This window comes from Parasteatoda tepidariorum, chromosome 2 (assembly GCF_982258835.1).
Source record: "Parasteatoda tepidariorum strain Cologne lab strain chromosome 2, Ptep-v5.0, whole genome shotgun sequence".
NCBI classification, from domain to species: domain Eukaryota; kingdom Metazoa; phylum Arthropoda; class Arachnida; order Araneae; family Theridiidae; genus Parasteatoda; species Parasteatoda tepidariorum.
The window spans coordinates 102822764-102848851 of NC_141756.1; the positions used below are offsets into that span (position 1 = coordinate 102822764).

A 26088-nucleotide genomic window follows, 5' to 3' on the forward strand; every position below is an offset into this window, starting at 1 on the left:
TTAAAGAACTGACAAATTAAAAAATGAAAAAATTTAAATTAAAAGGACAGATTAGTTTAAAATTAACCGGAATAACTCTTCAAAATACAGTGGTGCGCAAACCAACTACAATTGCACTTATAGGATAAATTTGAATACCTCATAATTTAAATAAAAATCAATATATCATTTTTAAAAAAGTTAGAAAACTAAAAAAAGAATATAACAATTACTTGATATTTAAAAAATATCAACTATAAAAAGAAATTAAAATTTAAAATAGAAATTTCTAATGCATCTAAGTTTTGGTAATTAAAATTGACATTTTAATTTACAAACGTTTAGATTAATGTGTTTTTTAAAGTTTAACTGAATTAATTAATTGTATTTCAACTGCGAAATTATTACAACAAAACTTTTGGCAAGCTTCTTTTTAAAGTGAAATTTTTTTTTATAATTTTAGATTGGAAAAACATGATGGTTTCTTCATAAGAAGCATAAGAGATTATTATGACATCAGTGATATTGATCTTAACATCACCGAACATGCTGAAAGGAAAATCAAGAAAAAAGGCTGCTTCAGTTTTTTCTCAAGAATTTTCAGCAGAGTTTTTAAAAAACAGCAAAAGAGATCAATCTGATGTCTCATCCCTTACCATCTTCAAAAATTTGCGCATGTCGACAATATGTGACATTCATATAATCATATTGTTGTGACATTTGAGCGCATGAAAATTGTTTTTCCCGAAATTGACATATAAATAATTATATTGCTAAGAGTCTGGAACATCTGTAGACTATTTAGCCTGAAAGTGACATTCTAATAATTATATTGCTGTGATTATGTAATATCTGTAAATTATTTTTCGCAGAAAATATAATATTTGGCAAAACTAAAGTGTCTTTTATTGATATTTAGTGTAAGAAAACATGTGTCTAATTCACTTGTCATCACTTAATCATAAAAAATGCTTTTTATTTCGAATATATTATTCCAGGATTTATCACATGGATAGCTAGTGTTATACATTTATACGTACTTTTTTAATATACCCCAAATTACATTTTATTTCAAATAAGATTAATAGAAACTTGCATACTAGCAGTCATAGCCAGCCAGCTGTTGAAGAGTTAACAGCAACGAGAAAAGAAAGAAAATGTCTAATAATTACAATACAACTCTTAATAATAATACTCTTACTAAATTATCAACTCAAAAACTTTAATTCAAATTCATAATTCAACATACCCTCCAATAACTACGGAATTTCGTATTTAGAGAACGCATTTATAGTGGTAGCAAATTTTATATTAATATATTGTTTTAATAAATTAAAATGGAAAGATTTTTGTCCGGTACTGCAAATAAATAATTTAGACGAATATATAAGTCAAGTGAACAAATATTGATGATCACATGCTTTAGTAAGAAATCAAGAATAATTTGGCTTGTTTCTAAGTTCATCTTAATCATCAATTACAAAAATAAAAAACAAATTCCTCAGTTGAGCACTTATCTAAGTTGACCACCAAGTTGTTGATCCATAGGTAAACAACTTACACAGGTTTTACTCTAATACACAACATAAGTATCATTATTATATGAAATTATCACCCACGTGAATTCGCTCAGATCAATGGTATAAGTTTGTTGTTTATTTTTTAAGATCTATTCGAATAGTGAAATAATCCTCGATGTGGTTAGTCTAATTTCTTTTTCAATTGTTATTTTCTAAAAGTGATGCTTAAGAGTTTTAGAAGAGCAACGGCTGAAACCCCTCAATCGCTCAAGAATGAAGTTGAGAAAATAAGTTCACACACAGCTTTTTCCCTTTGGACAGGATACACATTTCTTATTGATATCCAAAATTATCAATTTACATTGAAAAATTATTATTTTTGGAACAGGAACAGAACAACAGCGAATCCTGCTAAGTTGACCATTTCTATAAATTGATGACCTTTCTAAGTTGATCTTAATGATCTATTACGAAACTGGCACAAGCAATTAAATTTCTCCTTTATAAGTTGACTACCAAATTGTTGTTCCATGAGTACTAAACTAGCACTGGTTTTGGTGTACTGTTAAAAGATTATATTTGAAGTCATGGAAATCTCACAGTGACCCATGACGCAGCTGCACACAGTTTAGGAACAAATTAAAGTCTTTTCTTTTGTTCTGTTCAAACAAAACCAAATTCTTTTTTTTTATTAAACCGAGAAAAGGTACAAAGTTTTTAGAACGTAAACTCATTAAGCATGTTGTATTGAAAAACTAGAACTAGCTCGGGAACTAGAGGATCTATTGGAGAGCACTTAAACCTGTGTATGTTGGCCGCTTTTGGGACAGCAATTGGGAGATCCATTTAGTGGCCAACTTATAAAGAAGGAATTTAATTGTTTTGCTAATTTTTTTAATTGATTATTGAGGAGTCGTGGTGGCTCAGGGGATAGAGCATTCGCCTCCAGATGAGGTAAACGGGTTCGAATCCAAGTAATAGCTGGTTGATACGAATTCCGAACCCGGCATATGTCGACCACACTGCTGACGTAAAAAATATTCTCAGCGATAGACGTATCATGGGTCAGAGTACCTTGCTCCTTTGCAGCCAGGCTATCCGTAAAAGGTTTTCGTGGTTTTCCTCTCCATGTAACGCAAATGCGGGTTAGTTCCATTAAGAAGTTCTAAACGAAGGCAAAGTTCTATTAATATTTGATCCAAGAGTTCCCTTGTCTCTTGAATTGGGTTCAAAATTACAAGGCTACGGAGATGAACATTAGTAGTGGTAAAGCCAGAATTGAGTCGAAAGTTCAACAACGTTTATAAAATAAAATTGATTATTGAATGCCAACTTAGACTGGTCATCAACTTGCAGAGGTGGTCAAATTAACAAGTTTCACTTTAATTTGAAGCAGAAATTTTACAGTGCTATTTTTTTATTTAGCAGAACAAATGAACATTTTTCATTTGTTATAAAAATACCTATTTAATTTTTAAACAGTTTAACAAAACAACACAAAAACAATACCTACGTTGTCTAGATAGCAACGTCATATAGGTAAACAAAAAAAGGACGAAAATGGTGTTTTTATGGAGGTAATCTTCACATTTCTTACTTATGCATAAATTGAAGTTCTAAACTATTAATTTTATCGTCTCGCTAGTTAGGTCCCATGCGATTTAGCAAGAAAAGAGTATAATACTTCATCGAGTATAATACTTCATTTGACTACATAGCAATATTTAAGTTTCTTCCCATTTTTATCTCCGCCAACACCAGAAGTGCAAGGTCTTGCTACATTTTTCCACTTCCTTAGAGAAGGGTAAAAAATTAACCATCTGCTGGCGGATTGGTTTTTTTGATGTTTGGATTAAACTCTAATTTTACCGTAATATATTAATAATTAACAGAGCAGGAATACTTAAATAAAAGTGGTTTGATAGGTATTTTTTCTTCAAACATTTTATTACTGAAATATAAAAAATAAAAGTAATACAAAATTGTAAAGTTGATTTAGACGTTGTTAAAGTGTAGATGATGTGTTTAAACTTGCGTTGAATGTTAATAATAGTTTAGTATCAAAAGTTTTGGTTGAATTAGCCCAGCTGGGAAAATTATTTAGATCAAATAAAGCAACTCCTAAAGTGTTGATCATTAAAATTTGTACTGCACAGCATACTATGTTCATGACAATTCCTGGTTTGGCCTGAAATGAAATAATAAGAGTATTAAGTGTTAATTTTTAAAGTGAAGTTGTGCAATTTTTGTTGACGTGTTTTAATATAAGCAGGTATAATTTACGTTTTAATTATAACTTAATATTGTAAATTAAATTATAACTTAAAATACAAGTTTCATAACAAAATTAAAACAATAAAATTGATGCACATGTGGTACAGTGAAACTTTTTCACAAGCTTCAAAAAAAATTTTTTTTGCGATAACCAATTTTCTAATTGAAACAATCTCTTTCTTAAGAAAAATGTAGAGGTGAGTTGCGCATTCGGCATTAATTCATTTCATCAAAAAAAAAAAAAAAAAAAGGATATAAAGCTTACAATTGTCATAATTCCAAAACTATTTCGAAATGTTTAGCAGCGTTTTGCTATCCCACCGTAATGAACATATCTTTGTGATGCCCTTTTTTAACATTTGCTATTTGTTCTTAAATTTAACAAAGAATTTTAGGCAGTATGAGCTTGCACATGCATACGCAACAATAAATAAATAAGAGTAAATGCTGGAAAAAATGATAGTTCTATTGTGATTTAGTTTTTCTTTTACAACGAAAAAGTTGAAATTAGAAAAGGATATAGATTTCTTATTTTCAGAGATAGCTGCTGCAAGAAAATCATAGTGCTAACAGTTAGCGCCTAAAATCCCTTTGACGTAAAGCAACTCAAAAATAACATCCGCACAAAAAATATCATTTTTGTTAAAATATGAAACATTTTGGATGCTTTCATTAAATAGCCTTTGCACCATGAAAGTGAAAAGCTCTCTGGAAAAAAAAATTCGGAAAAAGCTACGGTTACCACAATAACTTATGAAAAATTGAAATTTCATTTTCTTACCATTTGAATTGTTTTCATGTTGCCACTGTCAAATGCAATTGCATTGGGCGGAGTTGCGACAGGAAGCATAAAAGCGTAGGAACATACAACCGATGCAGGAAGCATAATAGATAATGGATTAATTCCAATTGCGAGGGCCTGTTGAAATTTAGAAACATTTGAGATGCAAGTAACTGGGTAAAATCAAAATATTTAAAAGAATTTACCTTTTATGGAATAGCAGCAGATAATTATTTTTTTTAAAAAATAAAGTCAATGATAAATAAACATAAATAATAATGCTAATAAACATGATTATTTAAACCAATCATTTTTTTTAATATTTGAATGGAACAAATTCGTGTGAAAATTTTTATAATTGGATAGTGTCGGAAGTAGGAAAATCATCGAGCTATCAAATATAGGTCTAAAAGAAAATTGAATCACCCATGTAACTTGATTTTTTTTTTCTAGAAAATAAAGTTAAAATAATAACAATCATGTATTCCTAAAGATATTTTTGTTAAAAAGAAAATAATTTAGTAAATCATTCGCTGAATACGAAAATAAGTAGTAAGATCAACTTTTAGTAATTGGCAATTTGCAGTTAAAACTTTTTTAAAAAAAAGTAGATTCACTCCTTATTTAGTATCACTGCTTACTTATCACTCGTAGATTCACTCCTTATTTAGAATTTATATTTTGTATGTACTTTTTTCCAAAAAATATTTAAGATCAACTTTATTTATAGAACGAGTTTTGACTGTAATAGAAAAATTTACAAGAAATTTCTATGAAAAATGTTTAAGTTTCTTTCAATTTCTGAATATTCGATAGGAAAATAGTTAGATATTAAAAATATTTTTTTAAATAAAAGGATTTAAAAGCTAAATTTGATTTATCAATGCTGCTTGAATATTGAATCTCCATTCGATTTATCGAACTCAAAGCTATGGAAAATATCATCTTCTTCTTCTTGGGCACTACAGCCTATGACAGACCAAGGCCGTCCCAATAAGTTTTTGCCATCTTGATCTATTCTGTGCCACGGCCTTCCAGTTAGTTATAGAAAATATACTCATTCAATATATATCATTACACTTATAAATTCAGGACAATATAGTGCTAATCTACACTTTTTCCAGTGGTAAAATTTTCACAGAGACCTTTTCCTTAGCATTGTTTTCAAATAATTGATACTTAACAAATATCTGAAATTACATTTGTTTACAACAGAATACTCAGACAAATATCGCTATTTATATGTAAATTATGGTGTTAGTTTTATCAAACTCATTCTCCTGGACAGTTTGAAAATGTGGCTTATTATTAAATTTCCCCAAGCCTTTCAAATATTGAAATGCTGAATGCACTGTTAAATTTATCAAACTCAAGTGTTTTAATTCTATTTCTAAATTTAAAATTTTTTATCAAATTTCTTTAATAGATCATAAATTCCACATAAAAATATTTCATTATAATCAATTCTAAAAATATGTATTTTTATTAAAAATATTGAGATTAATTGAAATACTTTATAAATTCAATAAAATGGCGCAATATATAAAAATGTAATGAATATTTTTTTAAAAAGAAACTACCATTTAAATGAAGACAGGTAATTGGCAGTACTCGTATTGCTCATAATTTCAGTAATCATGGTTGTCATGAAGAAAAGTACTGCAACTATTGCTGAATGCACGGTCAAAATTATCAAGATCAAGTCTTTTAATTTAATTTACATATTTATTAATTTTTATTGAATTTCTTTAGTTAAGCACAAATTCCACATAAAAATATTTCATTGTACTCATTCTTAAAAATATGTATTTTTCCTAAGGACATTGAGATTAATACTTTATAAATTCAATAAAATGCGTAGTATATAAAAATTTAATCAATGTTTAAAAAAAATTACTATTTGACTGAAAACAGGTAGCAATATATTGGCAATACTCGAATTGATCCCAATTTCAATAATCATGGTTGTCATGAAGCAAAGTACTGAAACTATTGCTGAATGCAGGATTAAAATTATCAAGCTAAAGTCTCTTAATTTCAATTTTAAATTTGTTAATTTTTATCAAATTTCTTTAATTAATCACAAATACCACATAAAAATATGTCATTGTACTCATTTTTAAAAATATGTATTTTTCATAAAGACATTGAGATTAACCGAAATACTTTATAAATTCAACAAAATGCGCAATATATATATATATATATATATATATATATATATATATATATATATATATATATATATATATAAGCTAAAAAATTGAGAAAATATGGGAAAAAATACAAAATAATGACAAGAGAAAAAAATTATTAGCAATAATATTTTAAAAGAATTTAAAAGATCATAATTTTTAATACCTTAAAAAAAAAAAAAAAAAAAATTTAATTGAAATTTGGAAAACAAAACTAAGAAATATATATATATATATATATATATATATATATATATATATATATATATATATATATATATATATATATATATATATATATATATATATATATATATATATATATATATATATATATATATATATATATATATATATATATATATATATATATATATATATATATATATATATATATATATATATATATATATATATATATATATATATATATATATATATATATATATATATATATGTATACGTAATGAATATTTTAAAAAAGATTACCATTTGGCTGAAGACAGGTAGCAATATATTGGCAGTACTCGTATTGCTCACAATTTCAGTAATCATGGTAGTCATAAAGCAAAGTACTGCAACTACTGCAATAGGTGGCAGTACTTGAAGTGAAGCTAGTTTTTCTCCAATGATCTTTGACAAACCTGATTTCTGGAAGGGAGAAAGAATAATTTTTTGAAATAAAATTATATAATAAATAATATGTTTAGTCTAGAATAATCCATTTAAACCACAATATATTTACACAGAGTTTCATGAAATAACTTTATTTATTATAATGATCTCGTCTATATTTCCAACGATCGAACTATTCTATCTTTCCAAAGATCGATCTATTCTATCTTTCCACAGATCGAACTATTCTATCTTTCCAAAGATCGATCTATTCTATCTTTCACATATACTTAGATGATCGAGATTTGATAGTATAAAGATACAAAGTATGCGGTTGATATTTTTAGAGTTTTTATTTAAAAAAATCGTTTTATTCAAATAAGCTTGAGGTTGGAATGTTTTCAGTACCTGAGCACCGTCAGCCAAGGCAAATCCTCCACCAAGAAGTAAGATGAGTCCCCATGGCAGCTTGGCCTGAACTGTCTTCCAATCAAAAAGTTTTTTACTCTTGGGATTTCTGATATCGGATGGCAGAAAAAACAACAGGAAAGCGATAGCCATAGCAGGTGCTGAATCACCAATTTTCCTGTTAATAATAATTATAATAATGGGTGTTTCATAAATGACAGTTGATTTTTGAAAAATTAAACAAAAAGTGAGAGAAATGTATGGTTTTGCTTCATGCTGTTGAGGAAACGACCGTATACCTTTTCAATAAATTATGAATTTGTTAATAATGTTACCACCAGATGGCGCTGTTGATTGGAAAAACTAAAAATAATGTTTGTATCTGCGTAGTAGACCATTCGTAAAATATTTACGCGAGAATCTTAATTCATTTTCAAACTACACTATGTTGCTAGAAAAAACAGGAAATATTTTAAAAAAGCATTGTGTTATAGTTTTGTTTTGTCAGTAGTGCCATATACGAACGATCTCGAAAACAAATTTTGAATCTGGACTAGTATAAAAGTTCTCATTTGCTTCGTAAAACTTTACAAATGTTTTTCTTCGATTGCTTTTTTAAATCATTAGTTACCTTAGGGATACACTGTAAATTTAAATGAGCTTGGGAATAATATAAATAAAAATATAAAATTCAATTCATATCAGCTGTTTCCTATTTAAATGAATTGATTTAATTATATTAATTTTATACTTAAACCGCAGTTTGATTAGAAACAATCAAAAAATATTTTACTGACTTTAGGTTCCGTTCTTAGTTTCAACAAGGTGTATAGATAAATACAGCATTTTATTACAAATCTAAAAATGTGTGTTGTTTAGGTACTTCAATGGTAAATAAAATTAAATTTTTTATGTGGTGTTTTATTATTGTTTATATTATTGATCTTCTCGAAGCATTCTCAAATCCATAACAAACATTTCCATAATATTTTGATTTTGATTTAAATCTTAACTGGTTAATCAACTCTCTTTTAGTATTAAATGAAACTGCATTCAAACAGGCCAAGAAACATATTCATAATTTACTTGATTATGAAGTTACTTTGATTTTTATTCATAATTTACTGATTTTTCAACTAGATTAGGAGTCACCAAACATTAAAACAACTAAATCTGGTATTGTTTGGAAGCAAATTTCAACAAAAATTATTAGTTTAATTATGCACTACCTATAATGCACACGAACAGACTAGTCCATGGCAAGATTGCTCAATTCTCAAACATCATGATGTGCTTCACATTTTCTCTAAGATTGTCTTAAAAGTATAGGTGAACTCGAACACGCGTTTACAGTTTTATATAAGTTCTCTCTCTTATATGTAAAGAAATTCAAATACTTTTAAATTACGAAATTTCAAAAGTTGAGTGTTTATAGTATGCGGTATTTTTTTAATTTCCTTTTAATAACGGGCGTTAACAACCAACTCTGTTTTGGGTTTACGGCTATCAATGTTCAGATCCGTAGTCTTGAGATTTTGAACTTAACCTTGAAATCAAGGAAAATTCTGGGTCATGCATTGTGAAAAAATTGCCTTCCTGGGGGAAGCTTCGATGGCACTAATCCGCATTCTCGCTACATAGAGTGTAAAACTTCGAAAACCATACACTGTTAGCCCAATGGCAAGGGGATTCTAACAATCCATAGTTCGTCTATAACTGAGAACAATTTTTCGCCAACTCTGTGTTCGATGCGAGCCCGAAGCAGAATTTGTATCGACGAGCCATCGCTGGCAATCAAGAGTTGCTCACCTCATTGGGAGGTGGGCTCTCTAAAAATACCTTCTAGAAAAAAGAAGGCTTTAGCCTAGGTTACCATAAAAAAGAAATTTAATCCTTTAGTAGTTCAAACGTAATGATATCTTTCGTTTTCACTACCACTACGCAGCTTAGTAGTCCGAACGCAGTGACAGCTTTCTTATTTTTCATCCACTGCACAGTTTATGTTCGTTACTTCGGAGTACCAAATTAACCCGAGCTGAGACTTTCTTTCTTCTAGAAGGTGTTGGGTCTATCTTCTGAGCCACTTAAGTAAATCGCTGTGGCTATTAGTTTTGGTAATAAAAAATTTTTCTTTGGAAATATTTACCTTTTTGTTCCAAGAGCATCCATCCATCCATTTATAATTTTGGGATCTCGAAATACCCATAAGAAAATTAATATGAGAAATAAGATCATGACTTGCGCTTCTTGGATTCTAAAAGATAATGATACATATATGAAAATGAAAGAAATATTCATATGATTAGTCGTAAACCCATAAAATTGGGTCTGCTGTTCAACGTCGGTTATAAAAAAAAAACGAAGTGTTCTATGTTTATTGTACTTTCGCATGTTCAGTAATAATAATTTTAATCATTAATGATAATTTTATTTAGAAAAATATTTACAGTTCTACAGTGATAGCTAAATTGTATAATACTGTAATTTGTACTCAATTGCTACTTATAATTGGATACTTGCACTTCAAGAAGATCATATGTATCCAAACACGTGACCTATGACATCAGTGCCAGTTGATCGTAAGGAAAATGGCGTGTTAAAGTTTAGCTAACCTTCTCCACATAAGTTAAAATGTAAATTAAAGTGAAGTTAATTAATTACAGCTCTGTATCGCATATGTTGAAATTTAATTCTTTCTCGTCTACATCTTTTACTTTACTGAGATTTATTATTTTATTGTAACAGTGACATATTTCTGTTTAATGTACCTGGCAACTTCGATCCATAATCAGTTTGTTTATGTTCTACATGGCTGCATGCCGGTCTTTGTGTTAAGTTAAGAATATAAAGTGAAAGAAGGAAACTTCGTGAAAGAATATAGAATGTGTCACCTAAGAGAATTGATACTTGACGGGGCTTGGCTTAGTCGAAATAGAATGGAAAAAATAGTAGCAAACGTAAGCAAATGCCACGTTTCAACAACCAATCAGGATCGAGGTACCCACACTACGTATCTTGTAGGTTATTAATCCCATTGCGTTTGAAACAAAAATACAAGTCTTTAAAGGTAATTACTTTTTAAAAACCATAATTGGGTAATTTTCAACCCCAGAAGTGAAGTGATTGGGATTTAAATCAAATTTAATAGGATACCTATAAGTGACGTCAAAAGCGAGAGTCGAACCTGATTGGCTTCTGAATTGACAAATGTCACGATTTATCTCCGACGACGTCGCTTGAAGATATCCAATTATTGTTTTGCTTCCACAAGTTTCTTTTTTGCGTCATCAATTTCATTTTAACATGTTTTAATACAATGACTTGTGATTGGCTTCAAATTTTAATATTTTAAATTTTAATTCTAAGGATTTTAATTATAGATTTAAGCTTCTCAGATTTTATGCTGGAGCACATCTCAAGTGGGTTTAACTTAGTAGGGAGGGAAGTGAGCATAGTTTGCAAATCAACCCATGTAGGTTTGCATAGGGGTTGGTGATCAATCATCAGGGGTTGGAGAACGTCAGCGAACACGATGTTTCACCAGTTTTTAAACTGTCGATAAGAAATTGAATCAAAATTTAACAAGACTAAGATAGAAATGGCATAGAAAATTGCTTTGATAATGCATTTCAAAGGTTAGCAATGTTTTAACACACATTATGAAAAAACCACTTTTACTAATGTATTGATTTTTTACAACTACAATATTCTACTAATATTTTAACAAGTATCAAAAGTATGCACATTAGTACATAGATATAGAAAGAAAAGTTATTAAAATCTTACGAATCACTGTCGAATCATTTACGAATCATCACAGAAGAGTCGTTTGATGAAACTAATGGAAGACGATGATTACAAATGTATCTTAATTTTATCCTATAGTCGAACTGATTTGATGTTTTCAACCCTTTTTCATTGAGATTGCTTCGCTTCATTTTTTCTCTGGGTAACACTTTAATCCCTTGACTACGAATTTTTAAAAATGATTTTTTTGTCCCGTTTATTATTCAAAAGCACAAAACAGGTCACAAATAAGACAAATTTAGTATTTGGGATTTTTCTGACAAGCCGTTATCAATATAGAGGCTGGGACATATATGTCCCGGCCGTACTTAATGGTGGGATACATATGTCCTACCTGTAGTGATCGACTTACTGCAAGCAAATCTATCATTCCGGAAAAATTTATTATATGGATTTTTTTTATGGTATGATACAGGGTAAAGCAATCTTCGCATAATCCGACATTACACATAGGGTGTTCTTTTTTCGATGCTCATTTGAGAAAATATGCATAAAATATGAATGGACATAACAATCCCAATGAAGAATACGAGTGGGATATATCTGTCCCAATAAAGAATACTTGTCGGATATATCTGTCCCAGTGCAAAATCACAATGCTATTTCATGCAAGAGCGCCATCTGGGTTGTTATTTGACACATGAAACACGTATACTTGGTTCGACTCTACGAGTGGGGCATATAATAATGAGTTTCTAAGTGCTTTTCTCCCCATTAGTAATTTTTAAACATTTGTTGGGACAAATGAGTCCCGTTAGTAGCCAAAGGGTTAAACGGTTAAATATTATGTAATGTATGTTAAATGTTATGTTATGTAATATTTAAACACATGTAATTAAGCATACTTACGTAAGTCGTCCTAAATCAGCATATCTCTTTGAAATAATATCTTTAATATCTTCTTTAGAAACATTTAGGTTTGATTTTCTGAAATTGGGAAAAGAAATCAATTTTCTGTATTTTTATTAACTCTTGTACGTATCATAATAACTAACGCGAATAATTTAAGACAATATATGACTGGCTATGTAACAGCAATAAGTTTAGTATGATTTTTAACGCTGTCATTTTGACAGCGCAATTTATGTATTTCAAAAGGTACGAAACTCTTATCATTTTTCTTAACAGTTAATCAAAAAAAAAATATTATGAATCAATATCTGTTTCCTTTGAGAAAACCAATGATAGAATGACGTAAAAGATTATTACTCACGAAAACTTAATAAAAACCATCCACAAGTAGAGCCATCCTATAAAAACACAGATAAGCATTCCAGGAATGTTGTAAAACATCCATGACGCGAAAGTTATTTCGTTGCTTTCAGGATGAAGGCTAAGGTAAGAAAGTATGCAATTATTAATTAATAAAAAAAAATCAAAGTAAAAAGTAATATTTCTAAAAACTGCGTTTTTGTAGTGAAGAATAATAATTAAAAAATAAAATTCGAAAAACGAAAAATGTGAGGCGCTTGAAATACATAACAGTTATGTTATATTAGTGTGTGTATGTGTGCTCATGAGAATATGTGTTTGTATATCTGTAATTGTATCTGAATGCGGATGTGTATGTGGAATATGTTTGTGTATATGCATGTGTATGTGGATGTGGTTGTGCATGTGCATGAGTAAAAAAAAGTGTGTATATGTATGTGTATATGTACTGTTATGTATTTCATGCTCCCACGTTTTTCGCTTTTCAAATTTTTATTTTTTAATTATTATTCTCCACTACAAAAACGTGGTTTTTAAAAATATTTTTTATTTGATTTTTTTTTTGTACTCACTTCCAAAATCTCAATTTTTTCGCTCACTGCACAAATAATCGAATCGACAACAAAAGACAATCACGAAAATACTAATTTTTCTTTAATTTTAATTTTATTTTACTTTGTATGTCTTTTTTCTCTTCATTTTCATGCATTGTCAGCTAGTTCTGAACTATGTGCCAAATTTGAAGTCTGTAGCTAGTCGGGAAGTTAGTTTAAAATCGATTACAAAATTCCACCCGAACAGACATACACGAAGGCAAGTTAATATAAACGTGGTAAAAACAAACTGAAGGTCCCCTAACAGTTTTTTGAAATACAAAAAGCTGCCAAGTTTTAATAGTATTTGTATCATTTTAAGGGTTTCACGTTACTTTACTTTTCTACATAATTGTCGACTTCAACAATGTATTTTATTTTATTTTATAACAGTCGTCAAACAACCGACCCAATTTAATGGGTTTACGACTATTAATGTTCAACTCCGTATATCGAGTATAGGGAAAATTTGCGTTCGTGGAGGACTTTTTGAGGGAGTTAACCCGCATTTGCGTTACATGGAGAAGAAGACCACGAGAACATCAAACGGTTAACCTGACGGCAAGGGGACTTTAATCCATGATCCGCCTACCACTGAGGATATTTTACGTCAGCACTGTGATCGGTGCAAACAGGGTGCGAAATTCGTATCGATAGGGATTCGACTTCGGTTCGCCTCATTGGAAGGCGAACGCTCTATCCCCTGAGCCATCACGGATCGACAATGTATTGTTGTAGATGATGTGACAGTTTACGTAAGACCATGTCATGTCTTGACTTTATCTTTCATTTAATAAGAAAGCTGAATCATTATTCTGTTAGCTTAAGTTTGTAAACAAAAGGGTGTAACAGGAGGCCAATATCATCCAAGATTGCGCATGTGTGTGTGAGGATGTTTCATTCAAACTGTTTTAGGAGGAATAACGTGTAAAAAATACTTACACTAGGGCATTCCTCTTTACCGATTTTTAAACGCCCGTTCGAGATATGTTGTTTTATTAATGTCGATATCTCTCAACGTTAATTGAAACTTAAAATCGACCAAATTCGACCTTTAACCGATTGCTTTGAGTTGAAAAAAATTATGATTTGGAAAAAATTAGGTTTAACGTTCGAGAAATGTTGCTTTATTAATGTCGATATCTCTCAACACTAATTATAACTTAAAATCGACCGAATTCGACTTTTAACCGTTTGCTCTGGGTTGAAAAAAAATGATGGCTTGAAAAAATTAGGTTTAGCGCTTTCTCAAAAACATATTTTATAGTGTGCAGAAACTGCCACCATATCAACAAAAGTCGATCAGCGAATTATGTTAAAAAAATGACACACATTGAAAAAAAAAGTTATATTACTTCTGTAAATTTCTAATTTTTGTAAGAAAATAGTCAAATTCAAAAGTAAAGATAACTTACACGTCCATTAATCCTTTCAGTACTAAATTTGGAGCAGTTCCAGTTAATGTTCCAGTTCCTCCAATATTTGCTGAATAACAAACACTTAAGAGAAGCGTTACTTTTAAAGTGGAACTTTCTTCCAAATGGTGCCTGTAAAAAATATATGAAACTGAATAATTCTTCTTTAGCATTTATGATTTGAAATATTAAATGAAGAAGCCTAGAGAAATAAAATAAATAAAATTGAAAACACTATTCTCGGTTTAGAGCATGTTTTTATATGATGAATAATTTTATTTTATAACGACTGTTGAACAGCCGACCCAATTTTGGATTTGCGACTGCAAATGTTCAACGCCGTAGCTTTGGAGTTTTGAACCCAATCCAGAAGGCAAGAGAGGTCCTGGATCAAGTATTTGGAGAAATATACCTTCGTGGATGATCTTTTTGATGGAACTAACCCGCATTTGTGTTACATGGAGAGGAAGACCTCGAAAACCTCTCACGGTTAGCCTGATTGCAAGAGGACTGTAACCCATGATAGATCTACCACTGAGGATATTTTACGTCATCAGTGTGGTTGGTGCGACCCGGGTGCGGAATTCGAATCAACCGACCATTGCCAGGATTCGAACCCTTTTCATCTCATTAGGAGGTGAGTACTCTATCACCTGAACCACCACGACTCACGGGAACTTCATAAAAAATCAGTTTAAAAATATAGAAAAATAACCAAAAGATTTGCATTGTATTAGTATATATCTGTAAAATAAACAATAAATTTCTTTACTCTATATTTAGATATTGGTAATTATTGGTAACATAACAATATTAGATCAATTATTGTAGAATTTTTCTAATTAAAATGTCATACGTACACTTTATCATCAGCTACTTCTTCGTCCTCATCATTTTGCTTTCTCTCCATTAATGATGGATCTGAAGGACCTAATTAAAGTAGAGTTACCTCTGTGCAACGTTGAAACGTCGCACAAAGTTATTATATGTTTATTTTAGAAGAATGAAAAAAAAAAAGTAATTTAAATATTCAATATACAAAATTTCATGAATATTTATATTCTTAAGTTATGACACATTAAAGTTCTACCCTGTTTACTTTAGAATGACTAAATCTATAGAATGGTGTTGTAATAGACTATTATTATTTGAAGTGTCGATTCCATTAGTGGTTGTTGCCAAATGATGGTAAACTGCAGAGTTAGTGTCAAAACATTTCTCTTAAACTTGTGCATTAAAAATATTTTGAGAGAACTATTTTTTCTTTCCTTTCCTAAAATAACTTTTAAACAATCAAATGTAAGTTGTAAGAGAGTTTTTATTGTCTTTAATGTTTGAAAAATATCGATTCGTACAAAATCAATGATGATCTATTTCTCTGTATTTCTTTTTGCGCTGCATTTCATGCAGATTTTGAAAATCACTAACTCCGCATTTTACCACCAGGTGGTGCTCAGTGGTACACATTATAGCGCATAGTCATTAAAACTATATCTGGATACCATTTTATTAACTGTAATTGCAATCTTTGAACAGTTAAGTAGGTATTGAGTATTATAGAGTGAAACTGAGACATTTTGTTACCGGACAGTGACCAGTAATAGCATTTTTAATAGTGGCCACTATTAAAATCATGTCGGCATTTTTCTTTCAAAAATTGAAAATTCTGAACTATTAAAAATTTTATTGATGTTTCTAAAGTTAAGTATCTACGTTGAAGCGTTTTTAGAAGTATGATAAATACTGAAGAATTTATTTCTAAAATGAAGACAAAAATTTCTGATTTTCCCAAGTAGATTAATGTAAAATGTAAATATTGCATATAATGTTTTGAACTTATAGAATTTAGGGTTCAAGCTTTTGAACCAATAATGCAACAAAAATTTTTTGTTTATTAGCAAACATAAAATTCTTTCATTGCAAAATAAAAATGAAATATTTGTAATCATTGTGATTAAATTATGTTAGTTTGATTACTCGTAAACATTATTTTATAATTATTAGTTAAAATTTAAATGTAGTACCATAATATTAATTTAAGCTCGAACAAAACGTTTGACTGCAAATTTCAGCCCCCCCCCCCTGAAATTTTAAACTAGCATAAAATAACCAAATGCTATAGGAAGAATTTTGGGGCACATGACACGCATTTTAGATACAAAAGGATCACTCGAGTATCAATCAGCAAACAATTTTTAAACATTTTTAATCACCCTGCAACCTCCAGAGAGTGTTTTGTCCGATCCTCTCTATATGAGGGTAGATACTTAATTAGGGTAGGTACTTCATTAGGGTAGATACTTTATTAGGGTAGATACTTTACTAGGGTAGGTACTTTACTAGGGTAGGTACTTTACTAGGGTAGGTACTTTACTAGGGTAGGTACTTTATTAGGGTAGGTACTTTATTAGGGTAGGTACTTTATTAGGGTAGGTACTTTATTAGGGTAGGTACTTTATTAGGGTAGGTACTTTATGAAGGTAGGTACTATATAAGAGTAGATGGGTACTTTATTTACATCGTACTAGATCTGTACAAAGGGCTAATGGTGACGGTCTGGGTAACATTTTTGAGGATGATCCGAAGACATTCCATCACAATTTTAATCCTCAACGGTGAGGAAGGCCCCCTGCTTTTGTAGTCTTACGAGTTGCGATACGAAGTAGAACAGTTTAACGTGGACCGATACCGAGCAACCTAGTTCTATTCGCAGAAGACATTCGGAATCCTGAGGGTCCTAACATCACATCGTGCCTCAATGATATGCGACGCAATTAACTCCCGGCTAAAACGACGTAGACAAAATCTGTCGTAGAACCTTTAATGCTTACGCGTCAATGTAAAAATCTGCAATCTGTACATATCTACCATTTACGGTAGGACAATTTAACCAGGACTCATATCGCGCACTCTCGGTCTCTACATCAAAGTGGTCACCCACCCGCTTGCTGACCACAGACCAGAGAAGCTTGACTTCGGTGTACAACTGAGAACCGTGTTAGCATTAAAAGAACCCCTGCAGACTTATTGGTGTGGTCCAAAGTTTAGAATAGTTCACAAGATTATTTATTTTTCGCTTTTAATGGCAATGCAAAAATAAGAAAATAGATATATTGTGATGTATAAACGTACAGTCCAGATTCAGTCCTTTAAGATGCATATTTGTTTGTTTCAATGGCTGTAGTTTTTCTAATATTGCATCGACGATGGGTACCATTAAAGCAGTAGTCGCTGTGTTGCTCACCCACATGGAAAGAAACATTGTTGTCAGCATAAAACCCATCATTACCCTGTAAATATTATATTTCATTAATGAGCATTCCATTCGATGGGTACAGAAGTGACCAGCATATAAAAAGTATTGCTTTTTAACGACTCACCATTTAATGTCCGAACCTACCCACATTAATATTTTCAGAGCGATTCTCTCGTGCAATCTGCATTCCTCTAAAGCTACCGCCATAATCAGACTCCCAATGATCATCATGAACGCTTCCTTTAAAAGAAAAATTTATTTAACGTCATTCAGAAAACGAATATAAAGTCGAAAACTTATTTTTTTTTATTAAAATGAAAAAAATATGTCCGCTAACTCTTAAAAGCTTTAAGACAAGAGTTCTCAAACTGCACAGTCCAGTCACATTAATGTGACCACCACCTACTTTCGACGTCAACGTGAAATAACCAATCACAGAAGGCAGGTGGCAGCACATTACAGTGGAGTGTATATAAAGGATGTCCTAGGGCAGGGATGGCGAACCAATGGCACGTGACATAACATTTTGAGCACGCCACCCATCACAAAGTCTCACTATGAAACATATTAACAATTAAATTAAAATTCACAATAAACAAACAAAAAAATAAACAATTTTTAACCAAATAATTAACAATTAATGCCAAAAAAACAATTAATAAGCATAAAAAAACAAGCTAACAATAAATAACTAGCCAAAATTAACAGTAATGCTTGAACTAGCATCTTCCAACCTAATATAAGTTATTTGTCATCTAATCTGCAACAACAGAAGTCACAATGATGTTACTTTAAGTTGAATTACGCATATAACTAAGACACTGCAAAATGTATTATTTTTCATAGTAAATAAAGAGTTTTGAGTAGATAGTATTTAGTATTATTATTTTCCCAATAATCACGAAGTCAAAATTATCTGACGGCACGTCTATGGCCTCATTACACATTTTTTTAAAAAAAAAATAGCACGCTGGTGCATAAAGGTTCGCCACCCCTGTCCTAGGGCATCGGAAAGCATTTCAATCGTTAGAGTAATGCAGAAACGCAGCGATTTATCCGACGTCCAAAAGGGCATGATTATTGGCTTTCGGGCCAAGGGTGGAAGCATTTCGGAAACGGCTGATTTTGTGAACTGTTCGCGTGCCGCCACGGTAAAAGTATACCGTGCATGGCAAAATGGCACTATCCAAAATCAGTGGCACATGCGGTGCACCACGGGCTATAGATGACAGAGGTGAAGGAAGGTTACGGAGATGCGTTCTGGCGAATAGACGTGCAACTGTCAAGCAACTTACCGCCCAGATGAACCAAGGGGCTACCGAGAGTAAACCTAATTGACTCTCTTCCTGCACGTCTCGCAACGGTCCGCTGTGACAAAGGTGGTTATTCTGGCTTTTGACAGGTGGTCAAATTACTGTGACTGGACTGTGTATATGAGTCAAACCGTGGTGGCTCAGGAGATAGAGCGTTCGCTTTCCGATGAGGTGAATCTGGTTCGAATTCCAGCGATGTCTGGTCGATACGAATTCCTCACCTGGCTCACACCGACCACAGTACTGACGTAAAATGTCCTCAGTGGTTGGCGGATCATGTGTTAGAGTCCCCTTGCCATCAATCTAATCGTGGGAAGTTTTCCTCTCCGTATAACGTAAATGCGGGTTAGTTTCTTCAATAAGTCCTCCACGAAGGTTAATTTCTCCCAATACTTGATCCAGAAGTTTCCTTTGTCTTCCGGATAGGGTTCAAAATTACAAGGCTACGGAGTTGAAAATTAGTAGTCGTAACCCAAAAATTGGGTCGGCTGTTCAACGACGGTCATAAAAAAAATAAAAGCTGTACGAGTCACAAAAAAAATGAGTCATAGAGAGATAGTTCATAATGAACTACATTTTTGTTCATATATTCTTGTCATGAAATATTTTTAAAATTAAATAGATACGGGATCAATAAAAATAAAATTTGACATCCCCAGATTGTGTGAAAATTAACAACATCGCAACAATTTTAGAATTACGAATATAAAGAAATGGATATGAGAAATATTAGGTATTAAGTTCCAATAAACACAGATAGCTATCATCCAGTCTAATTCAATTTTAAACTTCATAACAGACATTTCCCTCCATATTTTGATTCAGCATTTATCGAAGAATCAAAAAAAGGAATGATATTGTGAATCAAAGCATGTTAGAACAGAATTTTGTTACGATTTTTACGAAAAAATTCCAAGACTCGAAATTTCTATTTATTCGTTTTTAAACTCTTCATTTATTTGGGGGAAAGAATGATACGGTTTCTCAAAACCCCATTATAAATTTTATATTGTATAACTAATTTTTATAACCGTCGTTGAACAGCCGACCCAAATTTTAGATTAACGATTACTAATATTCAATTCCGTAGCCTTGAAATTTTAGCCCAATCCAGAAGACAAGGGAACTCCTGGATTAAGTATTGGGAGAAATTTGCCTTCGTGGAGGACTTTTTGATGGAGCTAGCCTGCACTTACGTTACATGGAGAGGAAGACCACGAAAACCTCCCATGGTTAGCCTGACGACAAAGGGACTCTAACCCATGATCCTTCCACCAGTGAAGATATTTCATGTCAGCACTGTGGTCGGTGCAAGCCGAATGTAGATTCGTATCAACCAGCCATCGTGGCATTCGAACCCAGTTCACCTCATTGGAAGCCGAACGCTCTTTCCCCTGAGCCATCGCGGCTCTGTATAACTATTTGTTAAAATATTTAGAAATAAAGAAATAAAATGATAAAGTAATTACCTTCATGTAATTGCTGCAAACATCAGAAGAACTAATGATGCCTAATCCAGGAAATAAAACCACGGGTAACAATGAAGTCACTGCAATTGAGACAGGCTCTAAAAGCCAGTAGCATGCGACTAATAATATAACATATGAGCATTTTGTTTCCTGAAACAATAAAAATTAGTCACATTTAATTTTTTACTGCCGTGGTGCAGAAGATTTGGAAAAAAATATACTTAAATAATTAAAGAGCTTATGTTTAAGAATCGCTCAAACAAATTTGAGAAAATAAAACTTTGAAATATAAATAAATACCAGGAAGCTGTTCAAATTCTAGACTGCTTTGTCTTTTTTTAAAGCTTTAATGCACTATCCATAACTAAGCGTGGTTGAACAAAGCAACAACTTATCGTTCTATGCATGCATGCATCTCAACAGAACTCTTAATGAGAAACAAAAGTATTAAGAGTTTTTTAAAACATGGACACCCATTTCTCCACAAAAAAGAAACTCTTTATGGTGTATAGGGTATATTTCATGGAAGTTTTCACCATGGTGAAAACTTTGATTTTATCGCAAATGCCCTGCCCATCTTTTCTTTGATTACCAGCTTCACCATGGTGAAGACTTTGATTTGATCGCAAATGCCCTGCCCAACTTTTCTTTGATTACCAGCTTCACCATGGTGAAAACTTTGATTTGATCGCAAATGCCCTGCCCAACTTTTCTTTGATTACCAGCTTCACCATGGTGAAAACTTTGATTTGATCGCAAATGCCCTGCCCAACTTTTCTTTGATTACCTGCTTAGTAGAACTTGATATATTTTGTTGTTGTTGTGGCTTATCCTCCAAATGCCTGACGAAGTCAGACAAGGTCCACCACACCGTTGACCCTAAGAAAATCGAGGAACAGAGGGGGGATGAGTATCTGTCCCCTCTGGAAAGTTCCAAACAGTCCAGGATGTGTTCGGGAGAAGCCTACTCAGTTTGACATTTGGAGCAGGCCGCGAAGATTCTCCTGCCTTCGAAAAACGAGAGGCTTTTTTGTGACCGCTTGCTTATCTGGAAATTGCGGTTTCAGAAGCTCTGTCACAATTGAGGGCGAATGAAGAACCGGACTCTTTGCCCGCTTGTCTGTGACGGCAGGGTGGAATCTTCCACCCCTTCGAAATTTCAGAATTAACTATGGATTGAAATTCTAAAAAGGTAAGTGTTGAAGAGGAAGAATTAGCGTCGTAACAGCCCTCCTTGGCTAGTCCATCCGCCTGTTCATTGCCGTATATGTCAACATGAGATTTGATCCACTGAAAATAAACATCGTGGAATTTTGAAATATATTTTAACACAAACAGGATGCATAATTTGACAGAAAAATTTTGCCGAAACATCTCTAAGTGTTCCCTTGTATAATCTGTCACTGTAATTGTCATATGCCACATAGGATTATTTTAACTGTACATTTCGTAAAATTAAAAATGATGGAAAACTATAGTTACAATTTGTATGAAAATTTTTGTTATGGTTTATAAAAATTTCTGTGAAGTTCTCAGTGACGAAATGAGGATATATACGTCATATAATTATCTTAATAACTTAATATTTCCTCTATATTTTTTGGAAGTGCTAAATTTATTTGCTTAATTATTTCAGAAACTTGCGAACTGATTTTGATGCATTTTTATTAATTCTTATTTCATTTCTCGTAAACTTAAATTATACTCTTTAAGTAAATCATACAAAAAAGTATGTGCCCAAACTCAAATGCATAGATGTTGTTACTTGTGAGCAACTTAAAAAGACAGTATGCCGTGGATGACAATAACAAATTCTCTTTCGCTTCCACTGGTATTTGAAAATTAAACGTATCCAAAAAATAATTTGTCTACCTAGGCAAGCCTACTGTAAACCATCATGTTTGAATTTTTTTTCAAACTATCAAGATATAAACAAATTATGACAAAATAACAACATATAAGGCAGTGGAAAAGCTATCCTGTCATAATTTGTTTGCGTTTTGATATGTTTAAAACATTTTTAAGGCATTTGAAGCTAGCTTCGGGGTTTGCTTTAAGTTAACGTGAATTAATTTTTTTCTACTCTAATTTTTTAAATACCAAAAGAAAGAGAATTTGTCATAAAAAGCTTCTCCCACGTTATAGTGTCTTCTTAATGTGGAAATCCAAATGTAACATCCATTTTGCCCTGACATCCTGCATCCAATATATTGGAAGACAATTGGAATGCTTTTATTCCTTGAAAGAAAAACCTCCCTTTTTCTCTGAAAAACCTTCTCTTTTTTTGTATGTCTTTAAAAAGTGATTGTCTACGTTAAAATATAATTGTTTTTACCCACGTTGTTCGGAGTTTTAATTGCTATGAAAAATTATGACAAAGGGGAAAATCAATTTGAATAACCATATGGACAGTATTATTGATATAAATGTCGTATTAGAGACTCGAGGATTTTGTTCCGTGGCCAAGATGGGAAAAATACATTGTTAAAATATTCTACAGTATGTAAAAATTGAATATATTTTTTATGTAATAATTTTAAACAACTAAGAAAATGCTAATTAAGTTTACATCAATTGAACTCACCACATTTACGAGATAATTTTCTTTTAAGAATATATTAAGCAAAAATCTCATTTTTCTGCCATTATTTCAAAGCTCAGGTCACTGTAGGATATTTACAAAAATCTGTTACACCTTGGACCAGTCTAATTTTTTTACGTCTCCCTGGTAGAGGAATTTTGTATTCACTATATGTAATTGACACCAGTTACCGCAGGTGTTGATGATCATTTAAGGTTAACCAAGTATGTATTAGATAACTACTTCTGATCCTTTAACTGCTGATTAGTTTTTTTTTCAATCATTTTGATACTAAAATAAAACCCTGTTGTTCTGTAAAAGGAACTACAGTAAATAAGAACTAAATTGTATCTCAAAATATCTATTTCGGATAAAATGTCAAGTTTTCAAAGATATTATATTAAATAAGAAATATAATTTAGCCTTACATAACTAGTATTTATTTTAGCTTATGCAGGTTGCAGGAAAAAAGTTTTAAATGCGTGAATATTCATTCTCAATCAACTTGCAAGTTTTAAATAAAATATCCAAATTGTGTGTTATGCAACGAATAAGATTAAATTGTTAAAAGGCACAATATACTGTGGTCCATGGTATAACATGACAGAATTACTTTATAAAAAATATATGACAGAATTACTTCATAAAAAATATATGACAGAATTACTTTATAAAAAGGATTATAGTGATAGGCAGACAAATCCTAAATTTGCCACAAAATTTCTGAGCAACCGTGGTACCTATCAAGTTTACCCTTAGTCTAAGTTGACTTATTATAGCAAGGACCAATTTTTTCCTATTTACTAAAAAGTGAGGAAAATCTTTGTAACCTCAGCAAATTTTCTGCCATCTATGTTGACAGCTATTATAAGTTAAATTTATCAAGGAGCGTTATCAAATTGTTAATCTAAATCCTTCATTAGTTGAACAAAAAACCCTTACTAGGAAATTTTCTAAATGTTATGCCAAGTAATAAAATTGCACTGAATTGGTAAAATAATATGAGCTTGCAAGTTCACCGTATGGAAAAACTATAAAATATAGAAATATATACTATTATAAATGAAAAAAAGCAAAGACTAACTTCCACCTATCTAAATTGACCACAAAATCAGTGCATCGCAAGTGGTCAACTTACACTAGTTTCAGTGTATTTGCTTTAGTAATTTATGAATTAAGAATATAAATAAAATTGGTCAAAGAAATAACCATCTCCTTCACGATATTTAAATATGATGAGATTTATATAATAAAATACTTAAGTATTACTACTTAGTACAAAAAAAAGCAAAGACTAACTTCCATCTAACTAAGTTGACCACAAAATCAGTGCATCGCAAGTGGTCACCTTACACTAGTATCAGTGTATTTGTATTAGTAATTTCTGGATCAAAAAAATAAAATTGGTCAAAGGAATAACTATCTCTTTCACGCTATTTAAATATGATGAGATTTATAAAATAAAATACTTAAGTATTACTACTTAGTTAATTACTAATTAGTTAATTAAGTAAAATACTACTTGCCTGATAATCCGATAGTGCTAAAGGTAATAATGCGAATGGAAGGATCACACACAAAAAGAAAATGAACAATTTTCTATCAAATCGCTTTGACAGAGATTGCCAAACTGCCATTGATCCACAACTTAAAACTTTAACTTAATTAATTAATTAACAACTTCTTCAGATGTAATGATCAAAATAAATTATGATCCTTAAAAATCAGATAGCTTTTAATGATCGTAGTCCTGAACGAGTTTAGGACATAATTAATTGCCCGTAAGTGTCCAAAACCGATACATAAGGATTATGAATCTTTACTGTTTACTCCTACGCCGTTGTTAAACGAAGGGTCAAGGAGTTGGCGGTTCATATAATGATGACGAGGTTATCTTCTTTTTTTTTTCTTTTTTAAACCCTAATTGAATCGATGAGCGGATGAAGATATCAAAAGTTAGGAAATCCCTATTGCGGTGATCTTCTTTACGTACGATGCAATTATAAGCTTGGAAATTCAATTCTAGAATGTATTTTTTATTGATTTATTGAGATGAGCATATTACGATGAAATATTTACGTTGTTATGACTGATTTACGCGCACGGGTCGACGTAAGAGTGCAGAAACAGTTGTATAAAAATCGCCTAGGTGAAAAATATTCTGACTGATAAATGAACCTAGTACCCTAAATGTAAATATTGGAAGTTTATTTATTTAAACGTTAAACGTAAACTCATTATATTGCCAAAAAAAAAATCTTGCATCAAAATTGAACATTCAGAAGTCTTAATTTATTTTAAGGTTAACTCATACACCTATATATGGCTAATCAATTTTTACCGTAACCAATATATTTCGGAAGAATTAGTGATTTTTGTTTCTTTAAACAACAAATGCGAACTCAACATTGAAATGAGTAATACCAGCTTGTGCGTCCTGAAAATTACGCGAAATTCTTATACAACGGAAGTCGTCAAAATTTAAAAAAATAAGTCATTTTAAAATTCACGGTTTTTGAAAAGGAGCTATTTTTAAAATTACGGAAGTACTCCAGAATGGTATCATTCTTTTTCATACAAAAATAAAATATAAAGACATAATCATCGCTGAAAAGATTGTTGAATAAAACATGCATTTTTACATCATTAAGTTTATTAATGTTTTTAATA

At 31.3% G+C, this 26088-nt stretch overlaps 1 protein-coding gene across 1 annotated transcript; it reads right to left on the minus strand.

The window, feature by feature from the left end:
* Nucleotides 1–934: 934 nt before the first annotated feature.
* On the minus strand, nt 935–25278 carry LOC107455441 (Na(+)/citrate cotransporter). Its single transcript, XM_043049712.3, has 13 exons — nt 24945–25278; nt 20838–20987; nt 18180–18295; nt 17932–18089; nt 15660–15729; nt 14800–14931; nt 12793–12912; nt 12429–12506; nt 9919–10026; nt 7773–7950; nt 7239–7400; nt 4555–4692; nt 935–3687 (listed from the first exon to the last, which is right to left on the minus strand). Exons 1-13 carry the CDS (start codon nt 25053–25055, stop codon nt 3505–3507), a joined length of 1704 nt encoding a protein of 567 aa, XP_042905646.2. The 5' UTR covers nt 25056–25278; the 3' UTR covers nt 935–3504.
* Between the last annotated feature and the right edge of the window lie 810 nt (nt 25279–26088).